Genomic DNA, 13,151 nt, shown 5'->3' with positions numbered 1-13,151 from the left:
TAAGGGGTGATTTTAACCCTGCCTGGGTGGGCAGTTAAAATCACCAGCCGAGACTTACCCACCGACGTCCCGCAGTCTTCGATTTTAGCCTACTCTTCTCAGCAGGCGAGAAGGACACCTCCCCCCCCCCCCCCCACCGGAAACTGGTGGGGGTCCTTCTTTAAATACACAGATCGGGCTCCCATTAAGTCTTTGGGGCCCGGCTGCTATTTTGACCAACGGCCCAAGTTGTGGCTTTCCTGTCAGGTGACCCTAGTGGGAAGAGGAGTTGGGGCCGGATGAGGCCCAGACAGGCCTTGACATTCCTCGTGAGGCCTAGCGTGGCAGCAGCACTCCGCCAGGCCCAACAAGGAAAGTTTAGGCCTCTCCCGCCCAGGGCTCCTCCACCCCATTCCTTTGGTCCCTGGCAGCGGCCTCCTGTCACTTCGGGCAAGCAGCTGAGCGAGGATACGCAGATGAGGCCCCGGAGTTAAAATCGTCCAGGTCTCACGCTGCCGCGGTCAGGACGGTTTGCCGCCTGACTACCCAATTCCCGCCCTGAGTTAAAATTGGGACTTTACATTTGTGTGCTCTCATGTTGATTTTTTTCCTTCACTATAAATGATTATGCCCACATTTATAATAGAAGCTCCCTATGTGAACTTGTCACTTTAAAATAACACCCTCCCATCAGTGGAAGTACTGCAGACAATGAGGTGTAATTACAGATTGACAACTTTACACAGGCAGTTCCCATTATAAATGTGGACGAAGGAATTTATTATGGAAATACACAAAAGCAAAGACAAAATATACGACTTTAAAATGAGGACTGAATTATGTCTGCATGCCCTATTACAATTATCTCCCACCCTCTTACCCCACTTCGCCTGAGTTATGCTCGGTTTTGACTAGCAATAAATAAATAAATGTATATAACCCAAACTCCTTCTTTATCATTCTTAAGTTCTCAAGTAAATTAGCAAATCTGATCTTAGCGTGTAGTCACTAAGTGAGAACGTACATTTTCCTGCTGCTCCTCAACGAGTTTATGAAACTCCTTCTTCCACCTCCTGGCATCCAGCTCTGCAGATTTCTTTTTTTTAATCTCCTCCTCTGTAACCTGTTGAAGCCGGTGGTTCTCATTTCTCACTGCAGCAATTTCGTGCTTTAGGTTTTGTGCATCGATGCTCTCCGTTTCAGATTGCACACGAAGGATTTCAATCTCGTCAACCAGTTTGCCATAGTTTTTGTTAATCTGCTCCCTCTCTACAATTCTTGCTACTTCTTTGCTGTTATACTCATCCTTACAAGAAAAAAGGAAATTATTTTCTTCATACATTTTATCTTTTAACATTTATTTATTAAAAGATGTTTTGAGAATCTAAAGCCTATTAAGGTTGAAAGAAGCCACACTTAACAGGCAACAAATTAATAAAACGCAGATTAACATTGTTTAGTTAATATTTCTAATTCCTTAGATTAATAACTACTTTCATTTTAGAATATCATCAAACTTTTTACTTTAAATTATTAAGGCTGTCACCGCACATCAAGAGGGAGCAAACTGTCTAACGCTGCCCCTGCTACATGTCACTGATACTTTGCCAGACTTTATTTTAGGGAGACACAATTCAGCTGTTCTGGCATCTCTGATAGGATGTGTCTGAATTGATCACAGGGTCTGTCCTTTTGTGTTTATTGAGAGGAAATAAATTCACGGAACAGCTAAATGCTATGCTAACAAACATTATTTCCTTTGAGGTCCTGAAATTTAAATAAACTGGCCCAGGATGTACAATGTAAGGTGCAAGATTAGACATATTCTGCAGTTTGTCTTTTTTTTGGGTGGGAGGGAGAAGAGAGGAAGGGAAGCAGGGAGGGATTCTTCAGTCTTTCCTCAGGAGCTGGAAGGGTGGAGAACACATTGTACATGGTCTGTGGAATGAATGAGCTTGATTGAGTGAATGACCTCTCTCATTCTAATGTTCATTTATATACTTAAAACAATCCTACTTTGCAGTTTTGTGAGAGCTGACCGTTTTAACGTTGGCTCCAGATTGCAGCTGTCACGGCAGTGGTGCATGTTGAAAAAGTAGCATGTTATGCCATGACAGTGGCAGGAAATAGTTTTGATTTCCTCATGCCATGAGTTCTCCCAGGGGACTAGGAATGTTAGCAGGTGGTTTTCAAGTATTCACTGGCAGCTGTCTCAGAGCAGCATTGGCTGAGTACGGTGTGGTTGGCGATTATTTGGTTGTCTTCTCGTCAATGGGTGCAAGGCAAAAAAAAAAAAGAGGGACTTTATTTCCCAACAAAAGGCAGAAGGTGAACACCACCTCTAGAAGACAGGGCATGATGAGATGGGTGAACACTGAAGTTGCAATAGTGGGTTATCGGCTGCCGTTAGAGGCCATCTTTAAAGATATGCCAATATTTTGGGCTTCACAATGGCCTCCAAAGAATTGCTTGATGTGTTGATCAGGCATTGGAGACTATAGAGATGGAGGTCCTGTAATGAGGGATGGCCCTGTGCTGAGGAGAAGGCCACTGTTACAAATGCTCACGCAGAGCGTTGGGAATCTTTGGAATTCTCTACCCCAGAATGGATGCTGAGTCGTTGAATATGTTCAAGGGTGAAATGATAGATTTTTGGAATCTCGGGGAATCAAGGGAAACGGGGATCGGGTGGGAAAGTGGAGTTGAGGTCGAAGATCAGCCATGATCTGATTGAATGGCGGAGCAGGTTCGAGGGGCCAAATGGCCTACTCCTGCTCCTGTTTCTTATGTTCTTGGACTGGGTGAAAGCCTGCACCAGCAACCTTTTGTTTAAAAATCTAACTGTCAGTGTGTGTTCCTGTCCCATTTCATCTCCCTGTGCTCACAACCAGAGGGGAGGGCCTATGCCTGTCGAACACCTGGGACCAGGGTCTTCATCACACAATCAGTGTGTGGTGTTCATTACATACCAAGACAGGCTAATGAACTGCTTATTGTTTTCAGTCTTTGGGGAAACTACTTTAATGCCTAGCTCATTAGTAGTTTAACCACCTTTCGTCTCTGTGCTTTTAAAAAATGTGTGAATACACTTTGCTTTGAAACCCCAACATTTAAATGCAATTCTTTTCCAAATTCCCTGTGAAAAAATGGTCAAAAAAAATCTCAAAACATGACAGCCACCCGCCAAAGCAGTGAATTATTTGATTAAGGGCCCCCCTTGAAATGCCCATTGCAAACAGGCAGTAAAACAAACAAAGCACCTCTTAGCGACCATTTTAAGAAAGCAAATGGAATCCATCTTATATCTGGGTTAACCGGGCTTTAAGCATTGAAAAAGCCTTACAGGAAATATTACGGCCCCGCATTGGAAGACAGTTACTCACTAATGCCACTGAGTCAACGGTTGACAGAACCAGCCCAGTATTTTAATCTAGAAAAGAAAGTCCATCAGCGTTACCATGGGTGTGTAGTCATCACATATGGATAATGTTGCAGAAGCGAAAGAAAGCATATTTGCTAATGGACAGTAGTATTTGACTTTCCTTCCCCATGTCCAAGTGGAAGGCTCTACAAGGGGCAGGCGAGCACCGGGCCACGATAATGACCTGGTCCACCAAATTCAGATATTCCTTGGACTGGACAGGTGTAGCATACTTCTGGTGTACTGCGCCTGTCCAGCTTCCAGATGCAGAGCCCCCAGGAAAATTGGCCTCAACAATTCAAGCTCCAGCCAAGTACTCCAAATTGAGCCTCAGGCTCACAACACAGGAATGGGCCTCTCTGAGAAAATATTTTCTAGGGATTTACAACAATGTATTCTGTAGCCCCAAAATTGTAAAACTCCACTCCTGGCATCGAATTCCTGCACAACTGGGGCCTAGATTGGAGAATTAGGGTGAGAGGTCTGATTTGTGGTACTCACAGTTTTGCAGCCATTCATTTCCAGCATGCACCAGAATTTCAGATATGTGCTCTCTATGGGCGTGCCTCCGTGGCAGGAGTACAGTTTAATAAAATTACCCCATAGTGTAAATAGTCGGATTCACAAATCATTAAAAGTGGCAACGCAGGTTAACACAGCCATAAAAAATGCAATCAAAGCACTGGGATTCATTTCTAGAGGAATAGAATTCAAAAGCAGAGAAGTTATGTTAAACTTATATAGAACCTTGGTTAGATCACACTTGGAGTACTGTGCTCAGTTCTGGTCTCCATATTACAAAAAGGATAAAGAGGCTTTGGAGAAGGTGCAAAAAGAGTTACAAGGATGCTACCAGAACTGAGAGGTTATAACTATCAGGAAAGACTGAACAAGCTGGGGCGCTTTTCTCTATAGAAGGGTGACTTGATAGAGGTCTTTTAAAATTATGAAAGGGTTCGACAGGCTGGATGCAGAGAAGATGTTTCCAGTTGAATAGGAGTCCAAAACTAGGGGTCACAAATATAAGATAGTCACCAATAAATCCAATAAGGAATTCCATACCCAGAGAGTGGTTAGAATGTGGAACTTGCTATCATAAACAGTAGTTGAGACGAATAGCATAGATGCATTTAAGGGGAAGCTGGATATGAAGGAGAAAAGAATAGAAGGATATGGCGATAGGGCGAGATGAAGTAAGGTGGGAGGAGGCTCGTGTGGAGCATAAACACCAGCATAGACCTGTTGAGCCAAATGGCCTGTTTCTGTGCTATAAATTCTATGTTATACCATGTAAATAGCCCTGTGCTTTTAGTTATAGAGACAGAAACCAATAACTAAATCTAAAGCATCTGCCAATCAGATATCACTGGGATAATCTCACTTTCATCTCTACTAACCACCTAATTCCATGCCCTAGCAATGAACATAGCCACCATCAGAACATCTACAAAGAGCCTGTCCCATCAGACAACACAAGTTGCCAGGACCACTAGCTTATAGTGAAAAACAGAAAATGCTGGAGACAGCAGGTCAGGCTGCATCTGTCACAAAAACACAAGACAATTGATGTTTTAAGTATAAACCCTTCCTCAGAGCTGAAAGACATTACAGATGAACAAGATTTGAGAAGGAACATAACAAAGGGAAGGGAAAAACACACACACACACACACAAGAAAAGACATGGAATGACCTGTAAAGTGCTACAGTGGGGATCAGGAAATGGTTAAATGGCAGAAGTGATATGTGCAGGAGACAAAAGAAAGCATAATGAGAAATCAAAGAAATAACAGACACAAAGTGTGAAGAGCTAAAGAGGGATGGGTAAGTGGAATGGGAAGTGTGGAAAACTGGGAACGTGGGCAGGCTTCAGCGGCTCAGGAGTCTGGTGGGAAAAAAAAGTTCGACACCATGGGTGCAAATTACCTCACCAGCATTGTGTTTCAATGGGGTGAATATCCCCGCCCTTAGCATCAACCTGCTTGCCTCCACCATCCTCAGAAAATGCCGGTACACACCCATCCCACACTGCCGGAGAGAAAATGGGAGTTTCAGTTAAGGTCTGGAGTTGTTAAAGTCAATATTAAGGACAGAGGGCCCCAAAATGCCTCGTGGAAATTTGAGGTGCTGTCCATCGAGCTTACAGTAAATTTCATTGCAATAGTGTAGAAGGCCAAAGATAGAGCGGGAATGGAAAATTGAAGTAGCGAGCAACAGGGAGTTTGGGGTCGCACTTGCAGACATAATGGAGGTGTTCGGCAAAGCGGTCACCTAATCGGCATTTGGTCTCGCCAATGTAGAACAGACCACATCACGAGCAATGATACACTAAGTTGTAGGAAGTACAAGTAAATTGTCATTTACCTGAAAGGAGTGCTTGGGGCCCTGAAAAGTGAAGGAAGATTTGCATTTATACAGTACCTTTCACGGCCTTAGGAGGTTCCAAAGCGCTTTACAGTCAATGACTACGTTTCAAGTTAGAAGTTCTATTTGGTTAGAATTAAGGAACAATAGAGGAGCTATTACACTGCTGGGTGTATACTATAGGCCACAAAGTAATGGGAAGGAGATAGAGGAGCAAATTTAGAGGCAAATTTCAGAAAGATGCAAAAACTATAGCGTGGTGATAATGAGGGACTTCAATTATCCTAATATAGACTGGGCAAACAACGGTGTAAAAGGCAAAGAGGGGAATTCCTGAAATGTATATAAGAAAACTTTCTTGATCAGTATGTTTCCAGCCCAACAAGGAAGGAAGCAGTTCTGGATCTGGTTCTGGGGAATGAAGTGGGGCAAGTGGAGCATGTGGGAAACAGTGATCACAATATCATCAGGTTTAGAATAGTTATTGAAAAGGACAAACAACAATCAAATGTGAAAATACTCAACTGGAGGAGGGCTAATTTCAGTGAGTTGAAAGGGAATCTGGTCCAGGTGGATTGGAATCAAATACTGGCAGGTAAATGAGCAATGGGAGGCCTTCAAAGAGGAGATAGTTTGGGTACAGACTGGACACATTTTCACACGGGGGAAAGGAAGGGTATCCGAAGCTGAAGCTCCCTGGATGACTAAAGATATAGAGAATAAAAAGAAACACAGATAGGAGACTTATGATAAATGTCAAGCTCATAATATGGTAGAGAACCAAACTGAATACAAAATAGAGGAGAACTGAAAAAGGAAATAAGAGGGGCAAAGAGAATGGATGAGAATAGATTAGTGGGTAACATAAAAGGGAACCCAAAAGTCTGTTATAAGCATATAAATAGTAAAGCTTAGTCAAAGGAAGGGTGGGCCCGATTAGGGACCAAAAAGATCTTCTTGTGGAGCCAGAGGGCTTGGCTGAGGTACTAAATGAGTACTTTGCATCTTTCTTCACTAAAGAAGAGGATGCTGCCAATGTTGCAGTAAAGGAGGTAGAGAAATTAGATAGGATGGAGAGGTACTCAAAAGGTTTGCAACGCTCAAAGCAGAAATATCACCCGGTCCGGATGGGATGCATCCTAGGTTGCTGAGGGAAGTTAGGGTGGAGATAGTGGAGGCTCTGGCCACAATCTTCCAATCCTTCTTAGATATGGGAATGTGCCAGAGGACTAGAGGATTGCAAATGTTAACCCCCGTCAAGAAAGGGGAGAGGGATAAACCCAGCAACTACAGGCCAGTCAGTCTAACGTCTGTAGTGGGGAAACTTTGAGACACAATAACCCAAGACAAAATAAATTGTCACTTGGAAAAATGTGTGTTAATAAATGGCAGCCAGCAGGGTTTTGTTAAAGGCAAATTGTGTTTGACCAACTTGATTGAGTTCTTTGATGAAGTAACGGAGAGGGTTGTGCGGTTGATGTTGTCTATATGGACTTTCAAAAGGTGTTTGATAAAGTACCACATAATAGACTTGTTAGCAAAATTGAAGCTCATGGGACTAAAGGGGCAGCAGCAGTGTGGATACAAAATTGGCGAAGGGACAGAAAGCAGAGAGCAGTGGTGAACGGCTGCTTTTCAGACTGGAGGGAAGTTTACAGTGGTGTCCCCCAGGAGTCAGTATTAGGATCACTGCTCTTTTTGATATATATTAATGACCTGGACTTGAGTATAGAGGCATAATTTCAAAGTTTGCAGATGACATGAAACTCAAATGTAATAAACAATGTGGAGGATAGTAATAGACTTCAGGAGGATATAGACAGGCTGGTGAAATGGGCAGACACATGGTAGATGCAATTTTGCGCAGAGAAGTGTGAAATGATGCATTTTGGTAGGAAGAATGAGGAGAGGCAATATAAACTAAATGGTACAATTTTAAAGGTGGTGCAGCAACGGAGAGTTCTGGGGGTGTATGTACACAAATCTTTGGAGGTGGCAGGACAAGTTGAGAATGCTGTTGAAAAAGCATATAGGATCCCGGGCTTTATAAATAGAGACATAGAGTACAAAAGCAAGGAAGTTATGCTAAACCTTTAAAGAACACCAGTTAGGCCCCAGCTGGAGCAGTGTGTCCAATTCTGGGCACCACACTTTAGGAAGGATGTCAAGGCCTTAGAGAGGGTGCAGAGGCGATTTACTAGAATGATCCCAAGGATGAGGGACTTCAGTTACATGGAGAGACTAGAGTATCTGGGGTTGATTTTCCTCAAGCATGAAAGGTTAAGGGGAGATTTAATAGAGGTGTTCAAAATCATGCAGGGCTTTGGTAAGAGTAAATAAGGAGAAACTGTTTTCACCAGCAGGAGGGTCGGTAACCAGAGGACACAGATTTAAGGTAATTGGCAAAGGTAAGGTGAGGAGAAATCTTTTTACGCAGCGAGTTGTTATGATCTGGAATTGTTCTATGATTCTATGGTTCTATGAAGTGTAGTCAATGTTGTAATGTAGGAAATGCGGCAGCCAAATTGTGCACAGCAAGGTCCCACAAACTGCAATGAGATAATGACCAGATAATTTGTATTGGTTGAAGGATAAATATTGGCCAGGACACCGGGGAGAACTATCCTGCTCCTCTTTGAAATGGTGCCATGGGATATTTTACATCCACCCGAGAGGGCAGACCTCCAGGTTTACCATCTCATCTGAAAGACGGCACCTCCGACAAAGCAGCACTCCCTCAGTACTACACTGGAATGTCAGCCTAGATTATGGGGCTCACGTTCCTGAACCCACGACCTTCTGACTCAGAGGCGGAAGTGCTACCACTGAGCTACTGCCGACGCCAATGGGGGTTGGCAGGTGTTGCATTTCCTGCACTTACATGGAAGGTGCTGGGGGACGGAGGTTTTTGTTATAGAATCATACAATCTTACAGCACAGGAGGCCGCCATTCGGCCTATTGTGTCTGTGCCAGCTCTTTGAAAGAGCTGTCCAATTTAGTGCTACACCCCAGCTTTTTCCCCCATAACCCTGCAAATTAGTCTCATTCAAGTACATGGCCAATTGCCTTTTGGAAGTTCCTACTGAATCTGCTTCCACAACCCTTTCACAGGGAGCCTATGCTCTTGGCTGGAGCCTCACTCAATTGGAGTGCAGAAATCAGCATACCCTATGTGAGGCGCTCGCGATTCTCCGGTTATAAATCAGGAGCATCAGTTTGGTGCGCTGATCTCCGATTCCCTGATCTGCACTCCAGTCAAGCAAAGCTCTGGTGTTAGGAGTGTACTTTATAATCTGTACCTTTGTTGTCTTCAAGGAATTGTACTGTTTTCATTAATGTGTTAACAACTCTCCCTGTGGAAAAAAAAACTAATTTTCCCTCTAGTTCTTTTGTCAATTATTTTAAATCTATGACCTCTAGTTACTGACCCACTTGCCAGTTGAAACAGTTTCTCCCTATTTGATCTATCAAAGCCCCTCATAATTTTGAATACTTCTATTAGATCGCCCCTTAACCTCCTCTGCTCTGAGAACAATCCCAGCTTCTCCAATCTCTCCACATAACTGAAGTCCATCATCATCATCATCATCCTGGTAAACTGGTAAACCTCCTCTGTACCCTCTCCAAGGCCTTGGCATCCTTCCTATAGTGCGGTGTCCGAAATTGTACACAATACCCCAAATGAGGCCTAAGAAGTGGTTTATAAAGGTTTAGCATAACGTCCTTGTTTATGAATTCAATGGCCCTATTTAAAATGCCAAGTATTCCATGCGCCTTATCAACTTGTCCTGCCACCTTCAAAGAAGGATTGTGGGGTTATGACAAGCATTTTGAGGATCAAAGTCCACATGTCCATCCATTGTTCTGTGGGAAGTAGAAATCAATATATTTGCTTATCATCTGCTGATGTAAGCAATGGCAAACAACAGCCATCCATTGTGTAAAGATCTCCAAGTTGCTGACCCCCATTAATACATTAATGAAAACAGTACAATTCCTTGAAGACAACAAAGGTACAGATTATAAAGTACACTCCTAACACCAGAGCTTTGCTTGACTGGAGTGCAGATCAGGGAATCAGAGATCAGCGCACCAAATTGATGCTCCTGATTTATAACTGGAGAATCGCGTGCGCCTCACATAGGGTATGCTGACTTCTGCACTCCAATTGAGCGAGGCTCCAGCCAAGAGCATAGCCTGCCTGAATTGACTCTTAAGGGGTTAAATTCGGGTCCCCCACAGGCGCAGGTATCCTGCTCACAAATGGTGAGGTCCGAGGAGCCTCGGATCTCATTACAATGGAGACGGTGTTTTGGGAGCAAGCAGCACGTGGTAAATGGTCGGGCCAGGGTTGGGATCACAGGGGTCGGGGCTAAGGAAGGGTCCTGGAGGTCATGGTCAGGTAGGGGGCAGCAATCGGGGTCTTCGGGGGGGCTTGGAGGTCAGGGCCGGAGGGAGGGACAACGGAAGTCAGGGTCAGGGCCTGGAGGTCAAGGAACTTTGGACCAGAAGTGGCGGCGATCAGAATGGTGATTGTGGTAAGTACGTATTTCTTTGATGTATGCAATGTTTAGGGTTGGTTTGCCCTGAGGCAGCCAGCCAGCTCTGGCGCTGGCTCCCTCTGGACAAACCAACGTTGGGAGCGGACACCTGAAGCAGACACATATTTGCACATGGAAAGAGGCTAACACCTGTTTCCGGCGTGGGTAAAGAACACCTCTTATTTGTCCATACCCAATATGGCGGGCGACGTACTACCAGTTGGATGTGTGCAATTGCTTCTAGCCCGCCATTTTGGGGCTTTAAGAGGCTGCGTAGCGTCTGAAAAATGGGTGCTACGCAGCCCAATTTATCACCCTATATGTTCAGACATTGTGTCACTGTTTCATTCCTAAAATATCATGGCTCAAGTCTTACTACTGCAGTTTAGAATTGAATGTCTTAAAACTATCAACAGTGAGATAGTGCTGAAAAATAGCCAACATTAAAAGTGCATACATCTCCCATATATTGCCCGAAACCCATATAACCCAGAGTGAAATGAATGTTCACATAAATGCGCCTAGGAAAGTGAACAGGATCCAACAATCAGGATGACACAGGTCATATACAATTGGGTCTGACGAAATGAACATCCCAGTCCTTGTATCTGCGCAAATTTAAAATGTAAATAATATATATAATACTTTGCTATTACATTAGCCAAATAATGTCACGGTAATGAACTGAAAAGCTATTTCTTGATTACCTTACAGTTATCAGCAGTTAACCATGTGGTATCAACATGGTTTGGCTTCAGCCGCATGACGGTGCTGGCAGTCAGCATTTGTACCAAGAGCTGAGGGCACTCTCTGACTCATATTTTTCTTTATGCATAAATACCCAATCACGACTAATAATGCCAGCCAATGATGAGCAGAAATGAAGCACAATTCCAGTGGATAACTGTAATGCTTTCCTCTTCCAAGCTAAGAGGATTCCATTTGAGAGAAGAAAATGCACAAAAGACTTAAATAAACTAATACAATTTGTTCTTACTTTTAAGGACTGGACTTGCTGTTCCAATTTATTTTTTTCCGCTTTGATCTCAGCTAGGTTCACGAGTGCCGCTTCTACCTTTTTCTCCAGTCTGGTGATTACAGTTAGCATTTGTTCATTTTCTGCCACCGAACTGTTTAAATTAGCTTGCAGATCAACACACTGGTTTGCTAAGCTTTTGTTCTCACAAACCACACATTGGTGATGTTCCTGCATTTGACTGTAATCAGCATTCAGCTTTCCAATTTGTAGGTGAAGTTTGCTGTTTGCGTCCTCTATTTCTGTAAGCTGCCACTCAATTTTTTGCAATCTAATCTTAACCGTCTCCGCAGTTTCTTCGATTGTGTCTTTTGCCAGCATAATCTTCCGGTTATACTCTTGCAATTCTTTTGTGGCATTTTCCAAGCTTTTCAAACTTATGACCAACTGTTCTTTCTTTGACATATTTTTGTCCACGAATTCTGTTTGAGAATGTGTGGTAACACTGTCACATATGAGACTTATGACCTGGTTCTGAGGAGCCTCATTTTGTTGCTCCGAGCCCTTTTCTAAATCTGGCACTCTCTCACCCAGGCACCCATTCCCTTCTTGCAGTTTCACAGCCTGAACATAGTCACTAAGGCAATTCACATCACCCACTGAGTCACGTATTTCAGAGTGTCCGTTGGTTTTCTCACACTGTGCATTCTCCACAGGTTCCATTAACAAATTGCTCTGTTGCTCCTTCACGAATATCTGATCATCTTCATAAACACTCGCCACAGATGATTCCTCCCCAGGAAAAACTGGAAGGCTCTCAGTGTCACTAATCTCATCATCCTGGAAGCTTTCTACCTTTTTTCAAAAAAAAAGAGAAAAAATATATTAGGACCATAACAGAAGTTTCTTCCTTCATTCCTTTTTTAAAAAATTACTCCCCTGCCTTTTGATTTTCCTGAGCCGAGCACCATTCCCAGACTGAGAATGCTTGCTATAAGGGTGGGCACAGGGGGTCCCCCTAGGCAAGTCACACCAGTTTTCCTTACCTTGTGCTCGACACCTTTCCCTTAGGGCAGGACTGGCAGGAAATGCTCTTAGAATCATAGGATGTTACAGCACAGGAGGAGGCCATTTGGCCCATCTAACATGTACTGGCTCTCTGCAAGAGCTATCCCAATCACCTCTCCTTTCTCCATACCCTTTTTAAAGAAAGTACTTGCATCCATATAGTGCCTTTCATGACTTCAGGATGTCCCAAAGCAATTCACAGTCAATTAAATACTTTTGAAGTATAATGTAGGGACACGTGGCAGCTAATTTGTGCACACCAAGGTCCTACAATGAGATTAATGACGAGATAATCTGTTTTAGTGCTGTTGGTTGAGGGCTAAATATGTGCCAGGGCAGCTTGAGAACACCCCTGCACTTATTCAAATAGTGTCATGGGATCTTTTGCATCTACTGATAGAGGGCTGATTGGGCCGCGGTTTAATCTCTCGACAGTGCAGCATTCCCTCAAGACTACACTGGTGTCAGCCTAGCTTACACACTCAAGTCTCTGAAGTGGGGAACTTGAACTCACAACCATCTGACTCGGAGACAAGAGTGCTGCCACTGAGCCAAGGCAGACGTCTGAATTTACAAAAAAATAATTTTCAAATATTTTCCTTTTAAAAGCTATCATGAGTTCGGCTTCCTCCACGGTTTCCCGCTGAAACATACTCCCTTCCTTCTCTTCTGTCGATCGTAAATTTATGCTCTCTGGTTACCAACTCACCAACTAGTGGAAATGTTTCCCTATTTATTACATTATCAGAATTCTTCATAATTTTGAATACAATCGCTCTGATATAAAGAGCCACACAGTTTC

The 13,151-nt window shown here is 43.5% G+C and overlaps 1 protein-coding gene across 1 annotated transcript; it reads right to left on the bottom strand.

Moving 5' to 3' along the window:
- Positions 1 to 816: 816 nt before the first annotated feature.
- LOC137307274 (cancer-associated gene 1 protein homolog) lies at positions 817 to 11,795 on the bottom strand. Its single transcript, XM_067976718.1, has 2 exons — positions 11,303 to 11,795; positions 817 to 1,285 (listed from the first exon to the last, which is right to left on the bottom strand). The coding sequence occupies exons 1-2, from the start codon at positions 11,744 to 11,746 to the stop codon at positions 974 to 976; spliced, it is 756 nt and encodes a 251-aa protein (XP_067832819.1). The 5' UTR covers positions 11,747 to 11,795; the 3' UTR covers positions 817 to 973.
- Between the last annotated feature and the right edge of the window lie 1,356 nt (positions 11,796 to 13,151).

Source organism: Heptranchias perlo, chromosome 3, assembly GCF_035084215.1.
Source record: "Heptranchias perlo isolate sHepPer1 chromosome 3, sHepPer1.hap1, whole genome shotgun sequence".
In the NCBI taxonomy this organism is placed as follows: domain Eukaryota; kingdom Metazoa; phylum Chordata; class Chondrichthyes; order Hexanchiformes; family Hexanchidae; genus Heptranchias; species Heptranchias perlo.
The sequence above is the reverse complement of the archived record's forward strand: the minus strand, read 5'-3'. Positions and strand labels throughout refer to the sequence as shown.